General features: G+C 42.4%; 1 protein-coding gene across 1 annotated transcript in view; it reads right to left on the reverse strand.

Annotated features, from left to right (window-relative positions):
• Positions 1-17,623, reverse strand: part of DDX54 (DEAD-box helicase 54) — an 841,349-nt gene that overhangs the window by 485,557 nt on the left and 338,169 nt on the right. The window contains 1 exon segment of the mRNA XM_044068440.1: positions 5,492-5,702. Coding sequence (XP_043924375.1) covers positions 5,492-5,702 — 211 coding nt within the window.

The following is a 17,623-nucleotide window of genomic DNA, read 5'->3' on the forward strand; positions in this document are numbered from 1 at the left end:
GGGAAAAAGGTCAAATATTTTGGCTCCACCACTGATTTGTGGCAAAATAGTGGAGAACATCATTATCAAATTATAAGTGGAGTACAGTGTATTAATTTTTATGAAGGAAGGAAGAAGTTGATGGGAGAGGACATGAAAGTCCAAAAAACTGAAGGAACCACATTTTCCCTAAAACAAAAGTTATGCACGTACCATAAAGCTACATATGTGTCCACAGATTCATAGGTGTTTACTAGGCTAACGACCACAAATGCCTTTTTAAGCCTAGCCATGCATCCCAAATCTCTGACAAGTTCTAGTACCCTTGATAAGAGTAAGCAGAGGCTTCTGAGGTGAAACATTTACAAGCAGGGGCCTGGAAGATGAATCATTTGCAAGCTACCTGTGTCCATTAGAGGCAGAGGTGCCAAACCAGCGATGAATTTCCTATTTACCATCCAACTGTCCATGTTACACTTGAATTTGGTTAGGCAGGAACTCTGCTTCATGTGGATGGGGAGCCTGTTCCATAGACTGGGTAGTCTCTGGGATATATACCTGCCTATCCAGCAGGATCTCTTGATATCACAGGCAAGGTTTAAGTCTTTAGAATAACTAATTCTGGTGTTGTTTATTTTGCAGATATGCAGAAGGCCCATCAGAGTGGGATCTGATGATGCTTTGTATACCAGGCATAGATCTCCCCTCAGCAGTCTGTAGGAGACAGAATACAGGGATACGGCCTACAGGTGGTCTGCACGGAACGTTACTTTTATTCTTTTAGTGAGGAACCTCTGTGGACTTCTAATTGTTGGACATGCCTGGTTAGGTACATACCAAAGTGGGCAATGTACTCAATGATAGGTTTGATGAATGCAGAATACAGTGGAACAATAAATTCATGGGACCTAGATGATATAGCTTTGTTTAAAAATTGTGCAGCATAGAATGATTTCCTTACTACTGTAGACACATGGCGGTCAAAGGCTAGATCACGGTCTGTGTGTCCCCCCAAGTTCCTGACTACTGGGTCAACTTTTATGGGTGTATTGTCAATATGATAGTTACCAGGGGTGGAATACTTCCTGAAGGATACTATTATGCATTTCTTGGTAGCTGTTTGTCTGTGTCAGCCCTGTCTGGAGAACATTTGTGTTGGTGTAGGATTCAAGGACGTCTTAAAGCTTTCTGCGAAAACAAAAAGCTGCATCCAGGCATGAGGTCGCATGGTATTACCTGTGCCGAATGCCCTTGCTGTACCATCTGCTGCATTAGATAGCAGTCTCACGGCCACGTTCAAAGATGAACACAGGGTACACTTTTGGGGATCCATTGTTATCTGGATATCTGAAGGTAAGTTACCAAACAGGAAATTTGAAAACTTCTTGATCAAGTCCCGCTGGGATCTTGTCAGGTGTGCTAAACAGTTCAGTGCTCACAGTGCAAATGTTGAAGCTTATGCCCATTTCACCAGCCTGTCCAATGTTGTCGACTCCCAGTTAGGCAGATGAACATGGGAACTAACTTTCTTTGGATACTTCTTTTTTGTGACCATTACCAACAAGGCATCTATAGGGGATCCTTAGCCAAATGTTTTCTACCTTTTGGGGCAACTAGAATCTATTTGGCTTTTTTGGGATAGGCTCTGCTTCATCACGTTCCTTCTAAGCTTTTTGGATGATGAAGTCAATTAAGAAGTAAGGGAGGTGGGACCACCCAGGACATCGAAGGGCCAGACCCAGAAGGACTTTCAGTGGACCATCTTCTCCTGTGTTTCATTAACTCCATCAATGTCTCCAAAGGAGACATCTTTGAGGGAGAATCTTGGGAAGCCTTAATTATCTAAGGTGGCATCTTCAGTGACTGACTCAGGAGAGGAGACAATATAGCTTCCACTTGGAAGTTCTCATTCAGGGAACGTGCATTGGGATTTTTGAAAGGAGACACCTCAGAATCAGACATGGAGAATGGTGAATGGCTTTGAAGCTAATTGGATTTGTCTCTCCGTGTTGACCAGAATGAGAGGAAGAAGGAACAGGCTCCAAGTGGGACTCAGGACACATCCAAACTCTGTGCATGCACCCATTTAATTGGTCCAGCCAAGGGCCTTTCCACAACCTCAAAAGCCAAATCAGCCAATGCAGCAGAGGAAGAACCACTCATAACAGCAGAATCAGTAGCATTCTCAATTCCAAAGACTGACAGCTCCAAGGAGGACCTCAGAAACAAGCTATCCAGATCCGAAGCCTAGAGAAACAGGGATGGCTCCATAAACCTCAGAGTAGATTCCACCCTTAGTGACCCTACTCCAATGTTCTGGCTCCGGGACTCTATTCGACCAGACTACATTGGCATTAAGAAACAGAGAAAAAGTTGAAACTGAAGTATACATGGCTATCGGCTAAGAAAGTGGTATAGGTGTAATTGGGAGTGTGGGTTGGATTAGATATGTATCTGCTTCACATACGGAGACAGCATCAGACGTAGTATGGCCGGAGTCGAAATGTCTGATCCCAGTCCTCTCCTCATGGATGGAGACTGGAGAACTCCCAGCTGAATTTGAGTCCTCAAACTTCCTCATCAAGCACTCCACATTCAATTCAGTAAGACTTCTAGTAGACCGACTGGACCTCAAAGAGGCAGCTGCTGTTGGGGGTCTTGATGTAATCTTTTAAAGAATCAGGGAGTGAAGACTCAGGCTAATCAGCGCAGCAGAAAAGGAAGTTTTTTTGAGAGGTAGTTTGGGATTCTGGAAGCAGAAGGATCTGACTGCCTCCATATCTTAAGTGCCGAAGCCAAAATAGCAGACAGATTCGGAGATCTTTTCTTAGGTTTGTCAAGTCATTCTTCTTGTTTTTTTTCTGAATGTTTGTCCTTTGGTTTATCCCTTGGTAGGGATCTGTGTTTTCTTGCTCTTTTTTTTCCTTCAACCTCTCTTTTCCCCTTACTTATCAGAGAGAGGAGAGGTACAGGGTGCCTTTGGATCCGATGACATTTTGGGCCCTGTCTGAAGGGGAAGGAGTCCTTTCAAAATTAGTTTCTCTTTCCTTCCTTGGTGAGCCCTTGTGCCAAAAGCAGCACAAATACTGCAGGTGTCCTGCAAGTGGGAAGGCCCCCCAAACAGTACACACTCAGAGAACTGTGCGTCTGTGGGATTTTATGCCCAAAGGATGAGTAATTTTTGAAGTCTGTAAACTTTTCTGGCATCAGAAGATGACTCTTTATTTTAATATAAAACTATGATATTTCTTACTATATCTATATATCTAACTAAATATATGGTCCTACAGGCTACGCAAACACTACACACAGTAAAGCGAACAGATGAACAAAAATACTCAAAGATAGATCTAATAAAAAAAAATCTGATAAAAGATATTCCTTTTGAAACTACTTGAGGGAGGAAATACAATACAGTAGAAATGATGGTAATGCTTGTTAAACAGTTCATTGACCCTACAAATTACTGGTTTGGTCTGTTAGTGGGCTTTTCCTCTTTCTATACAATACTTCACTGCATTCTGCACATCACTCCTGGACTCAAACAGTTAATTTGTTCTCCTCTAGCAAATATGATGCCCAAACGTAATGAGAACCAGAGTTTAGTTAATCATTAGCAAACTCTTGGTGACTAGTATGGCATGGAATTTCATGCACCATAATGGAAGGGTTCTTTCCTTCCAAGAGGACAGGATCCATTTTAAATTGGGACAGGGAGATTGGCTCATTTATACTGGAATATATAACAGCACTGGTAAGGGCTGAGGGACTACCAAGCCATGGACACACTAAAAAAGTCCACTCTCCAGAGGTGAACATTTTAGGTCAGATCATGTTAGATGGTGAAAGTTCGGGTAGGCTTCTGTTTCCTATTTTACTGATGTTCTCTGTCCTGCAGAACTCCCATGGGATGCAGATGAAGAATACGATGAGCTAAGTCAGTTCCCAAATGTAGGAATCTAATATTACTAATACAGTCAGTGTCTTCTAGCTCCTTACTAGTTAGTATTTCTGTCTGGGAAATGTTAAACATCTTCCTCATTCCTCATTCAGGACTACCTGTGTCATACAACCTACTGGCACAAGAAATCTGGAGAAAGCCTAAAATAATAGGTGGACAAAAGCCCAAAAATAGGGACAGGTTTTAAATATTACTCTTATAAACTTAGAAGGTCCCTAGAATAACAAGATTTGTGTTGGCATATATTTTCTGACAGATATGAAGTCTGAAATTCAAGTGGCTAACATTATTTAGTGACTTCAATCCTCCGTGATTTGCAAGAAAACCACAAATTTTATGAAGAGCACACCAAAAATATGAGTCACAAATCTGGATATTCTGCAAAAATTTGGACAGTTGAGAAGTATGATCCTGGTAGCTTGAATCACTGTTGGATGTGCCCCAATGAGAAACACGTAAAGTCATTTGGACAGTTGAGAAGTATGATCCTGGTAGCTTGGATCACTGTTGGATGTGCCCCAATGAGAAACTAGTGAAGTCATTCCCCAAAGACATATCTCCTATAAACTGCTTCTCTTTTGATCAAGATTTGATAAAATGTGTCAAATTGTGTGTGGAGAAAGAGTTACACTTTTTATGTTCGCTAAATTCTATGGGGCCCCTATCCTATCATAAATCCTGTGATTTCAGTCTGGACTTTGGGAGGTTACTCAGAACTGCAAAGAACTGTAGGACCAGAATTTGAAGTGGACACTGCCTCTGACATAGCAGACTGACACCCCTACTATGAAAACACTACATCACGTACATCTCTATTTCTACAGGGAAAGGTGCCTTTTTGAGGGTGGTTAGAGTATGGGTTAAATCGGATGCCTATATTAACAGGTACATCAGACTTTAGGATGGGGCCACTGTGTTTTAAAACAGTTATGTTTAACAAGAATTCTTTGATTTATCAAGTTTTCTAGTAACTGAAACATGTTGGAACTCTGACATATTACTTTATACCAGACTGGTGTTCCTACTTCCTTCCTTCGTCCACAGTTTACCCCTCTTTAATCTTTGTCTGATCCATTTTGACTCTTAAATGTTTTCTGAAAAACTGACTCATTTTTATGAAATAAACTATGAAGTTTTCAGTAGAATAACCAGCCGATTCCTCTATGAACTATTTCTAGAGGCAAAACAATTTATGCAGCATTCATTATTAATAGTATATACATCACATGACAGCAAGTTTGTATGACTTCATTTTTGGAGATGCAGATCAACAGAAAAAAGTGAACACATCTTAAGTAGTGTATGTTCAAAATGAATGACATTTTGTTTATCAAAGCCAACTATGTTGACATCTAAAGAAAAAGTAAAGCATTTGTGAAATGCAACAAAAACACTTGACTTTCAGGCTAATAAACTGCTAGTGTGTTTAACATCCTGCAGCTAAAGTTTGTTACTAGCTTCCCTACACATTGTCTAAACGTTCATCACTACTAGCTCCTGCAAGCCCACACAACCTGGCACTTACTCGTCTATTTGTACTCAAATACCTACCGACTCTGTGCAGAAACAACTTGGATTTTGGAGGGAAGTTATAATTAATGACATTATCCAGCATAGGAATATCAATCCCACGTGCTGCCACATCAGTGACGATCATAACCATAGTCTTCCTGTTCACAAACTTCCCAATGTTGATCTTCCTTGCTGTCTGATCCAATGCACTATAAATGTATGAACAGTCTATGCCTTCCTTAAGCAACACCTGGAGGGAAAAAATATTTTTTCACAATTAGGACAAAGCAATGTCTTTATTATTTTGCATTCACTATGGCAGTTATGACAAAAAAATGCAATCACATGGGAACCTTTAAAATAACTTGTCACAGTACATTTCTTTGAAATTCTCACCATAAAAAGATCTTTGAGGAATATTTCACCTGTGCAGTAAGCAATACCTCTCAGTTTACTCACCTAATGGTGTCTAGTAAGAATTTCCAAGCAGCCCAATCCCCTATGAAGACCAAAGCAAGTAGTTTGCTTTTGGCCCTACTAATGCAAGCCTCTTACACAAACCATGTTGACTGGCATCTTCAGTTCTCTGTAGCAAGAAACAGGCAATGCATAGCCAAGCTTATAGAAAACATCTTGACTGATCATGAAAAATGTTGTGACTAAGCACGCTATCACACTCCAGAAAATATTCTCACAATGGAGGCAAACAAGCTAAATGATCCCAGGAAAAATGTGGGGATACATGCTCGGGCACATGGGTGGGTATATGTACTGAAGAGTAACATTTCCTTTGAAGACTGCATGTCACATTTGCTACCTGTTCAGCTGGTAAGTGACTCAGAAGTTAGCACACTTGTCTTTGACACTGGAAGATCAGAATGCTGGGATTTCAATTTCCACATCAACAGCTTAGTTCACTTCCCCATCAATAGCTTAGTTCATTTCCCCATACTGACACTACAGTGCAGAATAAGGGAATTGCTACACCCTAAAGTGACATCATCTTCTGCAACATCAACAGAACAATTTGGAGAGCCACGTACTTCCTGCAGAGGATATGACTGCTCTGGAACAGACTTTCCGTCCACATTAAACGAAGTTCATTCCTGTCCACATTCAAGCTCAACTTGAATCTATGGATGGCAAACATAAAATTTACCTGAGGACTACACCCTGTACTACTAATGGAAGATGACAGCTTCTAAATGCTTTATCCCATGCATGGGTCAAGTTATTTATGGTATAATCCCAGTTATTCTCTTTAGGGGTAATATACAACTACAGACCATGGAATGGGTAAGGCAAGTCTCTAACCATATGGGATAGGTTAATTCTTGCACAAAAAGGAAAACTAGCTAGGCTTAAAATGGCTGATGACGGCAGCTAGCCTGGTACTCATCTATAAACCTATCTAAATCCTTAACAGTCTTTTCAAATGCTGATACAGTATTGTTGGGGGATAAGTAGAAGGCTTGTATTTTTTGCTGCACTTTAAATTTCTAGTACTTCTGCATTTTATAGCATTGACTAGATTCAGACTTGTTGAATCTAGGCTGTTTGCTACTTATTGAGCACTAAAACCAGCCATGCTACATTAAGAAGGGCCTCCCTGCATGCTTGTGGCAGAAATGTGCAGTCCATGACCCATCTGAGTTGGGAATTGCTGGAATAAGGCTCAGTTTTGGGCTTTCCCATTGGTTAGTTTGTGTTAAAATTGTTCAACTTAACTTGTATTTGAGCACCGTGCAAGGAGGTTTAGCATCACCGTTATAGATACAAAAGCTTAGAAACAGAATTTTTCCCTTGATATCAGCTAGAGAACCCTCCTTTGCTCCACTGCCTCTCTGTGTGCAATGCAGCTGCGCATAGCTACCCAGCAAGCAACTCAGATGTGTATTCTGAGGTGCTGACGCAGTTCCTCCATCCTTAGCCCTCCACACAATAATGGCCTTTGTTAGTCTCACAAGCATACCCTGGTCTATCTAGCCCAGCTTCACTAGTTACTACAATATATACCTGCTATATATATAGTGGATGGACAGTTTCCCACCATTTCACCAGCCAGCCTGACTGACATTGGTATTCTGAGGCAATGTAGCAATTGTCCCCATGTATACGGACAACCACTTGTTCCTAAAGCAAATAAATACAGTACATGAGAGATGTGACTATACCATGAAATTAGAATCAGTCCTCTCACAGAACTATAAACAAGACATACAACAGGTTGTCAGCACATGCAACTCCCCTCTCACACAAGATAAGGTCAAGACAGATAAACCCACATATGCAGAAGTACTCATTAAGAACCTACCAAAAGACCAGAGACCTCCCAAGTGCAAACATACACATACTGGTACACAAACAGAATTCATCACTACACATAATACGCATATCAGTGTCTCAACAATTAAGCCTCTAAAGCAAAACACCTCAAAACCTAATGTTTTGATCATAGCTGACTAATAGTGAGAAATACAGATGTCCCCCTCACCAGGCTGAACATTGAGAAGGTCACGATCAGCTGCCTGTCAAGTGCCAGGATCCATCAAATCACGCACACAGTCAAGTCGCTCAGCAACAATTACCATTAGACAATGTGATTTTAGTGGTTGGGAGGGTGGCCTAATGGTTAAGGTGTTTGCCTTACAAACACAAGGTGCAGGGTTCGAGTCTCACAAGGGATAATTGGCTAGGCTTACAATGGCTCGCAAGGGCAGTTAGCTTAGTACTGAACTATGAACTTATGACTCTGTCAAAGTACATACCGGTGTGAATTACGTGAGACGTACCTCTCTGGACTATATGAAGATAGACATGTCCGAACTCTGTGTGTCTCAGGCAAGTATGTCCCTAGCCCTAAGCAGCATTCTGCCTTCATATAGGATGATGCCACAATACAGACAAAAAATGATTTCAATAATTGGCTTAGCTTCTGGTGTCACTCCAGGGTGATCCATTGCCTTCCTGGGAAGACATGGTAGACAGCCCACACTGCTTTCCCAGAAATGGCCTTCATCTGTCTCTAAGGCTTTCAGATACTGGCAAAGACGCTTCCTCTACCATAGTGCCTAAAAAGGATATGTCCAAACAGCTAAACTTCCGACAAAGAAAGACACTAAAGACAAACTTAAGGTCATGCTGCTTAATGTTAGGAGCTTAAACAGTAAACTGCACTCCCTGGAAGCATTCCTCACCTTGGAAGATGATGACATTTGTGCAGTCACTGAGATTTGGTTCAAGGCTGCTGAGAGCACCCTGGCTATACAATTCTACAAAATGGCTTTCACACGTACAGATCCTAGAACAAGCGTGAAGGAAAGTACAGTTTTGTACCTACCATAAATGTAGATGTTAGAGTGTTCACACTGCTGCAGTCATCACACTTGGGTTATCCTGCCATCAGGCGGTCCCGCAGTCGGCCAGAGTTCCAAAGTCTTGGTCCGGCGTCGGTTGCTGTCGCTTCTTCCCTGACGTCAGTGTGCCAGGGGTATATAAGATGCATCAGATGCCATTTTCTTCAGTTTTTCTTGCCCCAGATGTCAGGTGCCCCCAAGTGGGTAGGCAATGCATATTGCTAATCAAAAATATACATATAAAATAAAAACAATACCTTCAGTTACCAGCAAATACACCCCAAAGGTTGTATAGGATAGAAGGGTATAGATAAGTCCAGCTAGTTCAGAGGGGATGGAGGGAGGGTAACCTGGACTGCAGCAGTGTGAACACTCGAACATCTACATTTATGGTAGGTACAAAACTGTACTATGTTCATTGTGTTACACTGCTGCAGTCATCACACTTGGGTTGAATCCCAAAGCTAAGTTTGGGTGGCTGGTCTATAAAGAGTTAGGATTGGCTAAGAGGCCCTACAGAACTGCAGTGGCAAATCCTGCTCTGGATTTAGAGTAAAGAGGCAGGTGGTAATGCTTGGTGAAGGTGTGCACTGAACTCCAAGTTGCAGCCTCCAAAATTTCCTTGGTAGGTACTCCTCTGAGAAAGGCTGCTGAAGTGGCTGTTGCCCTGGTGGAATGAGGCCTAATGTTATTAGGGACTGAATTTCCATGCTGTGTGGAGCAGTACCGGATACAGTGTCCTATCCATTTGGATATAGTCTGCTTTGAGATAGCCTTGCCTTGTGATCCTGCAGCATATGCTACAAACAGTTGATCAGTTTTCCTGAAAGCTTTTGTTTTGTCCAAGTAGAAGCGTAGCTGCCTGTGTATGTCCAAAGAATGCAGAAGTTTCTCCCCTTTATTTTGGGGGTTTGGATAAAAAGTAGGCAAATGGATGGTTTGGACCCATGTGTTTAAATTTGGGGTCTTACAGATTCTGTATCCCAACAGAAGGGAAGGTAATGTATTAGGAACCCTTGAGTTGAGTGAGTTAAGATGGATCTTAACCCTTAGGGCACATCTAGAACCTGGCCTGAATGTAGCCCTTAGTATTAGACCTGCACTTTTATGAATAACCACTGATGTCGTTTGTTTTGTGGTGTTTGTTCCACCTTTTTCTCCCCTTACTCTCTTACACAAGAGTCTTGGGTAGATTGGGCTAAAGTCATAATAATTTTCTACAATGCAAGCAGATCTTGGTTTGGGTTGTTTTTTGATTGTTGATTTATGTTTTCGTGAGACATATTGATGTTTCATTTACATTATGTATATCAGTTAATGAGTTTTATTCATGTTTTTATTTACTATGCATTACTACTCATTTCCATACTTCTTTCCTTCTTTCCTTCCCTGCCCCCCCCTCCCTTTTTCCCTTATCCTTCACTTTCCATCATTTGCATTTTGTATTGATGGCTTATGCTGACTTTATTTATCTGCCATTAAGGACAGTATATATTTATCTACTCTGTGAATATATATAAACCATTTGCAGAATTAATCTCATTGTATATGAATTGTGGAATAACATTTTTGGTATGAAAATTTCTTGAAATTATATATATACTTTAGGATATTATAATAATAATCTTTGCTTATATACAAAAAATGTTTTTAATATGGACTAAATGAGCTGATTGTGTGTATGGTTTGATGAAATCTTGAGAAGTCTTTTTGTAGTGCTTTACTAACTAAGACCGTTTTTAAAATGTGAATTTATTTCTTTAAGCTGATTTAAATTGCCTTTGCCTGCCCGATTACTTGTTAATTGGGGCGTGTTTTTTATAAATAAGGACAAGGTATAATTCTGTTTAATGTAACCTGATGAAGCGCACTAGTCAAGTGCGTGAAAGCGCTTGTTTTGTCCTGAAATAAATCCATTGTTTTATTCATCGTGGTGGTTCCATTGATTTGACAGATTACAAATGGATGGTTTGGTTAAGGGCCACACTAGATACCACCTTTGGCATGAAGGTAGGGTTTGTCCTTAAAGATACCCTATTCCTGATGAAAAATTATAAAAGGTTCCACTGCCATTAATGCCTGTAGCTCTGAGACTCTTCGTGCTGAAATTACTGCCAGGAGGAGAGCTGTTTTCCATGATAAAAATTTTAGATCGGCTGTATTGGCCGGCTCAAAAGGTGGTAGGGTCAGTTTTTCCAAAACGAAATTGAGGTCCCAAGTTGGTGTTGGCGCTCTCCGGGGCGGTCTTATGTTTTTAGCCCCTCTGAGGCACTGCTTTAGCAAGGGATGAGAGAATAAAGGAGGATCCGTGTTGTAATGTGCAGAAATGGCAGACGCGTGAATCTTAATTGATGAAAAGGATAGGCCTCTGTCCAGCATCTCAGTTAAGTATTGTAAAATCTGAGGAATGTTTGGAACAAGTGGGTCAAGGCTGTGAGCCTGGTTCCTGGCGCAGAATCTCTTCCATTTTTCTGAGTAAGCTTTCCTGGTGCTAGGCCTCCTGGCTGACAAAATGACATCCATAACAGCTTTAGAGAGAGGTGTTACCTGTTTGACTAAAGTATCTGCCATGCAGCCAGGTTTAGGGTTTTGAGCTGACCGTGCAGGATCTGACTGTTTTGTTGAGTCAGAAGGTGTGGAATTTGGGGCAAAATCCATGGTGGGCCCTGAGCCAAGTTCCTTAAGATAGGGTACCAGTGCTGGCGTGGCCAGTCTGGAGCAATCAGGATCATCTGTGGTTTTTCTTGTCTGGCTTTTAGGAGTACCTTTGAAAGGAGAGGCAGTGGTGGGAAGGCATAGACTTTTCGGTTTTTCCAGCTGAACAGAAGAGCATCCACTTTCCATGCTTGTTTGTGATAAGTCCTTGTGCAAAATTTTTGTAGTTGGCAATTCAGAGGGGAGGCAAAAAGATCTATGTCTGGGCATCCCCATTTTTGTGTTATCATGCTGAAGATTTGTGGGTTCGATTTCCATTCGTGAGGGTCCATGATATTTCTGCGTAGGTTGTCTGCCAGAGTATTTTTCTTTCCTGGCAGGAATTGTGCTTGCAGGTGAACTTGGTACGTTAGAGCTGTGTTCCACAAGGTCATGGTTTGCCTGCATAGGGGATAAGAGTGAGTGCCCCCTTTATGTACCACATTACTGTGGTGTTGTCTGTCTTTAGTAATAGTTGTCCTGGGTGTAGAAGGTCCTTGAAAGCTGTTTTTGAACAGCCAACATCTCTTTTTGATTGATGTGAAGATGCATCTGGTCTGTGGTCCACTTACCCTGAATGCATGTTCTTGCCATGTGTGCTCCCCAGGCGTAATCCGAAGCATCTGTTGTTAGAATTTGCCTGGCTGTGGGTTGGGTAAAAGGCTGACCCTTGTTTAGGTGACATGCCTGTGCGCATCATCGAAACTCCTGTTGTAGGCAGGGAATTATTGGAATTATTGCTTCTAGACTGTGAGAATGTTGAGTCCAAACACTTTTTAGGTACCATTGTAATTTCCTCATATGCAGTCTGGCATATGGTAGTAGTAGTATGCAGGATGCCATGAATCCCAGGGCCTGAAGAATTTTTCTTGCAGGGAAATGGGACGTTTTTGCCAGTAGTTGAAAATATTGAGTTAGTTGCACTTGTTTGTCTGGCATGAGGTAAGCCATCTGGGCCGTTGTATTTAAGCTGGCACCCAGGAATGTAATCTGTTTTGAGGGCACTAGTTTTGACTTCTTTTAGTTTACTGTGTACTCTAGAGAAATTAGCAACCTTTTCACAAACGCCAGATGCTGTAGAAGAATGTCCTTTGTCTCTGCTTGAATGAGGCAGTCGTCCAGGTATGGATATATTTGAATTCCTTTTTGTCTGCAAAATGCAATTACTGGTGCCAGGCACTTTGTGAAGACCCTGGGCGCAGTAGATAAGCCAAAGGGCAGTGCAGAGAATTGGTAGTGCATTGTACCAGCTTTGAATCGGAGGTATCTTCTGCAATTTTGTCTGATAGGGACATGCAGGTATGCCTCTTTGAGGTCCAGAATAACAAGCCAAGCCTTCTTGCCCAGCATGGGTAGAAGCTGCTGTAATGTCAACATTTTGAATTTCAGAATATCCAGGTAAGTATTCAGAATTGAAAGGTCCAGTATAGGCCTCCAGGCTTTGTCCTTTCTGGGGACCAGGAAGAGTCTTGAGTAAAATCATTGTCCTTGTTCCTGTTGTGGTACTTTTTGTATAGCTCTCATGTCCATGAGGGCTGAAATTTGTTTTTGTGCCTCTGCCCATTGGTTTTGTGGCAGGTCTGGCATTCCTTTTAGCTTTGGTAAAGTATGGAAGTGGATCTGTAACCTTGAGACACCATATTCAGGACCCATTTGTCTTGGGTGATTGTTTGCCAGTTTTCAGAAAAAGTGCTAATTTTCCCCCTAAGGGGGCTTCCAGAAGGGACGTGCTTGGCGTACGCATGGGAAAGTCATTGTGACTGTTTCCTGTAAGGTTGTGACTTGTCCTCACCTCCTTTTGGGGTTGAGGTGCCCCACTGTCGTCTGTTTGAGCCTTGGGGTTGAGATCTGCCTCTTGGGCGTCTGTATCTGCCTCTCTGTTGCATGTCTGACACTGGAAAGGACCAATTTTTTGTTGGCCAATTTCTGCTAAACCGAGATGGCTGTACCTGTAAGAAATCCTTGACTGTTTGCATAGATTTAGCTTTATCTTCCATTTTCTTTAACACCTCTTCTGCCTTAACATCAAACAAGGTATCATGCTGTAAAGCAGCATCCAATAACTTTGCCTTAACATGTTCAGGTAAACTCTGTTCTTTTAACGAAGCATGTCTTCGAATAACAGAACCTGTAACTGCGGCTCTACAAGAGGCCTCTAAAGAATCAAAACCACATTGCAGAGTATGTTTTCCCACCTGTTCAACTGCATGCAATAAATCCTGTATTTCTTTACAATCAGGAGCTTCTGAGCTAGCAAGCATTTTCTGTTTTAACTGAGCCATTAAATATTGTTGGTACTTAAGCATGTGAAACTGGCAATTTAAAGCTCTTACTGCTAAAGTTGCAGACGTGTATACTTTCTTCCCCCATCTATCCAAAGCTCTGGAATCTCTGTCAGAGAGTACTGGATTTTTTGCAATGGAAGCCTTAACCCCTTTTGGACCCTGGGAAATAGTTTCTGGATCAGCAGAAGGATTTTTGTATAGAAACTTGTGAGAGTCAGGGACTCTATAATACCTATCTGGCTTGGCTGGAGCAGGGGGCAGAGTCAGGAGATAAGCTGGATTCAGAGAACATATCATCCACAATGTCTAGTACAGGCGGAATAGCCAGGGGCCTGTGCTGAGGCAATAAGGAAATCCCTGAGCCTTTTCTTGGATTCTGAGTATTCCTGATTTTCCCAATGGAAATGTTCCCTCATGCTATGTAAAGTTTCCCCAAAAGAGTAATCCTCAGGAGGAGAGGCTGAAGGGATAGATTCCTCAGCATCAGAGTCCTCATAGGGGGGTAAAGAGTATCCCTGGTCTGAAGAGGAATCAGAAGAAATGGAAACCTGATCAGAGGAGTCATAGTCTGTATCCTGCCTAGGCCTTTTCTCAGTAGGGGGATGGGAACCCCTGATTAGAGTAATGAGGTCTTCGGCCATTTTAAGCATCTGTTTCTTAGGCATGGAGGACTGTCCAGGAGAATGCTGTACTTGTTTATTTGTCTTTAATGGTACCTTTGTCTTGGCTGTTGATTTAATGGTAAGTTGTGAAGGTCTGAAAACACCCTCAGAAGCCGGTGCCTGCTCAGCGGCTCTGGACCCATCTGAGGGATTAGTTTCTGTAGGCCCAATACCTTGAGTTTCCAGAGGCCTAGTTGTCTCCACGTGGGAGTCCGAGGTGGCCTGTGGCTCTGAGGTAGCGGGTGTCAGGAGCTGCGAAAGCGCCTCACTGAGAACCGGCGAACCAGTTTCGTCATCGGTTTTGGACCTCGGAAGCCTGTCTTTATCCTTGTCTTTGCGTTTTTTCGGAATTGCGGTCGTCGGTTGATCCGACGGCATAATATAATTGAACCTTCGGCCAAAGTAGTGCAAAGCAAAATCAAAACGTCTTTTTATAGTGTGTTTGTTAAATCTAGCAAAAAACCGACAACTAGTGACGTCATGAACAGGGCCTAGGCATGGAATACAGTAAGAGTGGAAGTCCTTAGGAGGTATTTGCTTCCCACAAGAAATACAATTAACTTTTTCTGACATCGGTCTGAGGCAAGAAAAAAGTTTCCCCAATGGGGTACTTAGCTTTATTGAAGACTTCGGATCTGAAATTCAACTCTGAAAATCTCAGGAGTTGGCCGACCGGCACTTGCGAACTGCTTCTGCTTCGGGCACCGCACGGCAAGAAAGACTGAAGAAAATAGCGTCGGATGCATCTTATATACCCCTGGCGCACTGACGTCAGGGAAGAAGCGACAGCAACCGACGCCGGACCAAGACTTTGGAAATCTGGCCGACTGCGGGACCGCCTGACGGCAGGATAACCCAAGTGTGATGACTGCAGCAGTGTAACACGATGAACATCCAAAGGTGTAGGTGTATCCATCTTCATTAAATCCAAATACACCTTGAGACTGGTATAACAGTCAGACTCTCTTGAGCTACTCCAGGTCCAATTAACTGCAGGTAAAATACCCATCCGCATCATTGCTAGCTACAGGTCCCCCACCATGAACCAGGTGAAGCACACCGCCTACCTGGACTTGTTACAGTTGCTCAGTATACAGCCAAACACTTTGGTCATAGGGGATTTCAACTAGCCTTCCATCGATTAGGTATCATTTGTGAGCACAAACATGACTGCTACAAGGTTCCTGGACTTGAATTCAAATGCCCTGGATAAGTTGGTCCACAGCCCTACAAGAGGCTCAAATGTCCTGGACCTAGTGCTCACCACCATGGGGGTCATTGCACTACCCCCTGTGTGCTGCCCTCCCTGGTATGGTCAGATCATAAATCTGTCACGTTTGAAGTAAAGATCAAACCTGACACACCTACAGAAGTAAAAAAAAACTGAAAAAATTTCTCCAAAGCAAACTACTGCCTACTAAGCTATGGGATAAAAAGTTTCAAAGCTCCTGCCAGCATTGCCAACAATGACTCCTACGCAGAGGAATATGCAAATGCCCTATATAGCCACTTGAACAAATGTACTAACTCGGCTGTATCTAACAGGAACAAAACCAGGCATTCCTGTAAAAAAAATAAGTCACGCTGGTGGACTAAGTATAAATAAGTTATACAACAAAAGAAAAACTAATAACACGAAAACAGGAGGGAACTTACTCAGAGGAAGAATACCCTCCACAGCTTGAACAAGTAAATCGGATATCTTGTCAAGTCCTCCAAGGATAGCTACAAGGCTAAATTAGCATCCCTACCTAAAGACAATCATAAGTCATTCTTTAGCTATGCCCGAAACCTAAAAGGAAATGCCCAGCCATGTGCTGAACTTAGTGAACAGTACCATTCACACTGAACCTGAGGAAGTGTGGTCACTGCTAGCCAACAGATTTGGCAATAACCTCACCCCCCTGTACCCACCAGACATACCCCAAAGCATTCCAGACACCAGTCCTCTACCAAACATCTATAAAGAACAGGTCATGCAAGCACTCTGCAAGGCCAAAAACACAGCCTCTATGGGAACATACAACATCCCAGGTTGCTTACTAAACCATCTAAAACAAGACCTAGAGGAACCACTCAATACTCTCTTTTACCATAGCCTGATAATGGACTTTATCCTGGCAGAGTGGAGAACAGCAACAGTAATCCCCTTGCCCAAAGGAGTCCATCAACTAACCCTGGGACTACCTAACCATAAGCCTAACCAGCCTTATCTGCAAGGCCATGGAAAGAATCATCATGGATCTTAAACACCAGGACATGGGCAACCTTCAAACTCATGACCCGACCTAGCTTGGATTCGTCAACGGTAGAGCTTACTTATTAAACCTAGGGGACTTCTTTGAGAATGTCGTCAAAGCCCTGGATGAGAGCAAAACAGTACATACCGCCTACCTTGATTTAGACAAGGCCTTTGACGCAATCTCCTATTCAGGTATCATAAAGAAACTCTCTCAGCTGGGGAATAACCCATACATTACTAGATGGGTAGTCAACTGGCTCATCGACAGAATGCACACTGTCAAAGTTGGGGAGTTCACAATGATCTGTGCTGGGCCCTCTACTGTTTGGCATATATTTCTCTGAAGTCCAGGAAAAGGTAGGTGGCCTGTTGCTTACCAAGTCTGCAGATGACTGTAAACTGGGCACAGTCATGGAGTTCCCCAACAATGTTAACATATTACAGAAAGGGCTGGCAAAGACAAATGATTGGTGCCAAACTCAAAGAATAAAACCTGACAAAAAATGCCTCATTATCCCTTTTGGAAAAGAAGTAGCCCCTGTTAATTATGATGCAGACAGCAGCCCTCAAAGCTCAAACATAGTGGTGCGATACTTGGGAATACAGGTTGATAGCAGTCTAAACTTTGATGAACACGTGTCCATACTGGTAAGAAAAGCATTCTACATTGCACATCTCATAAATAAGGGGATTACCAGGGAGGTTATAGCTCCACTGTACTCTGCTTTTACCAAACCACTAATTCAGTACAATGCTCCATTCTGCATAAACCTCACCAGACACCTGCAACAAATGGAGGGACTACAGAGGTTTCTAATCAAGAAAATCCAGGGCCTCTAAAACATGACATACATGGAAAGACTGAAGGCTCTGTCGCTGCACTCTATCTTGCAGGCTGCTGAGAGGCAACCTGTACCTGGCCTACACAGCAG

The sequence above is a fragment of the Protopterus annectens genome, chromosome 4.part0, assembly GCF_019279795.1.
Source record: "Protopterus annectens isolate FY-2018-M chromosome 4.part0, PAN1.0, whole genome shotgun sequence".
NCBI classification, from domain to species: Eukaryota; Metazoa; Chordata; order Ceratodontiformes; family Protopteridae; genus Protopterus; species Protopterus annectens.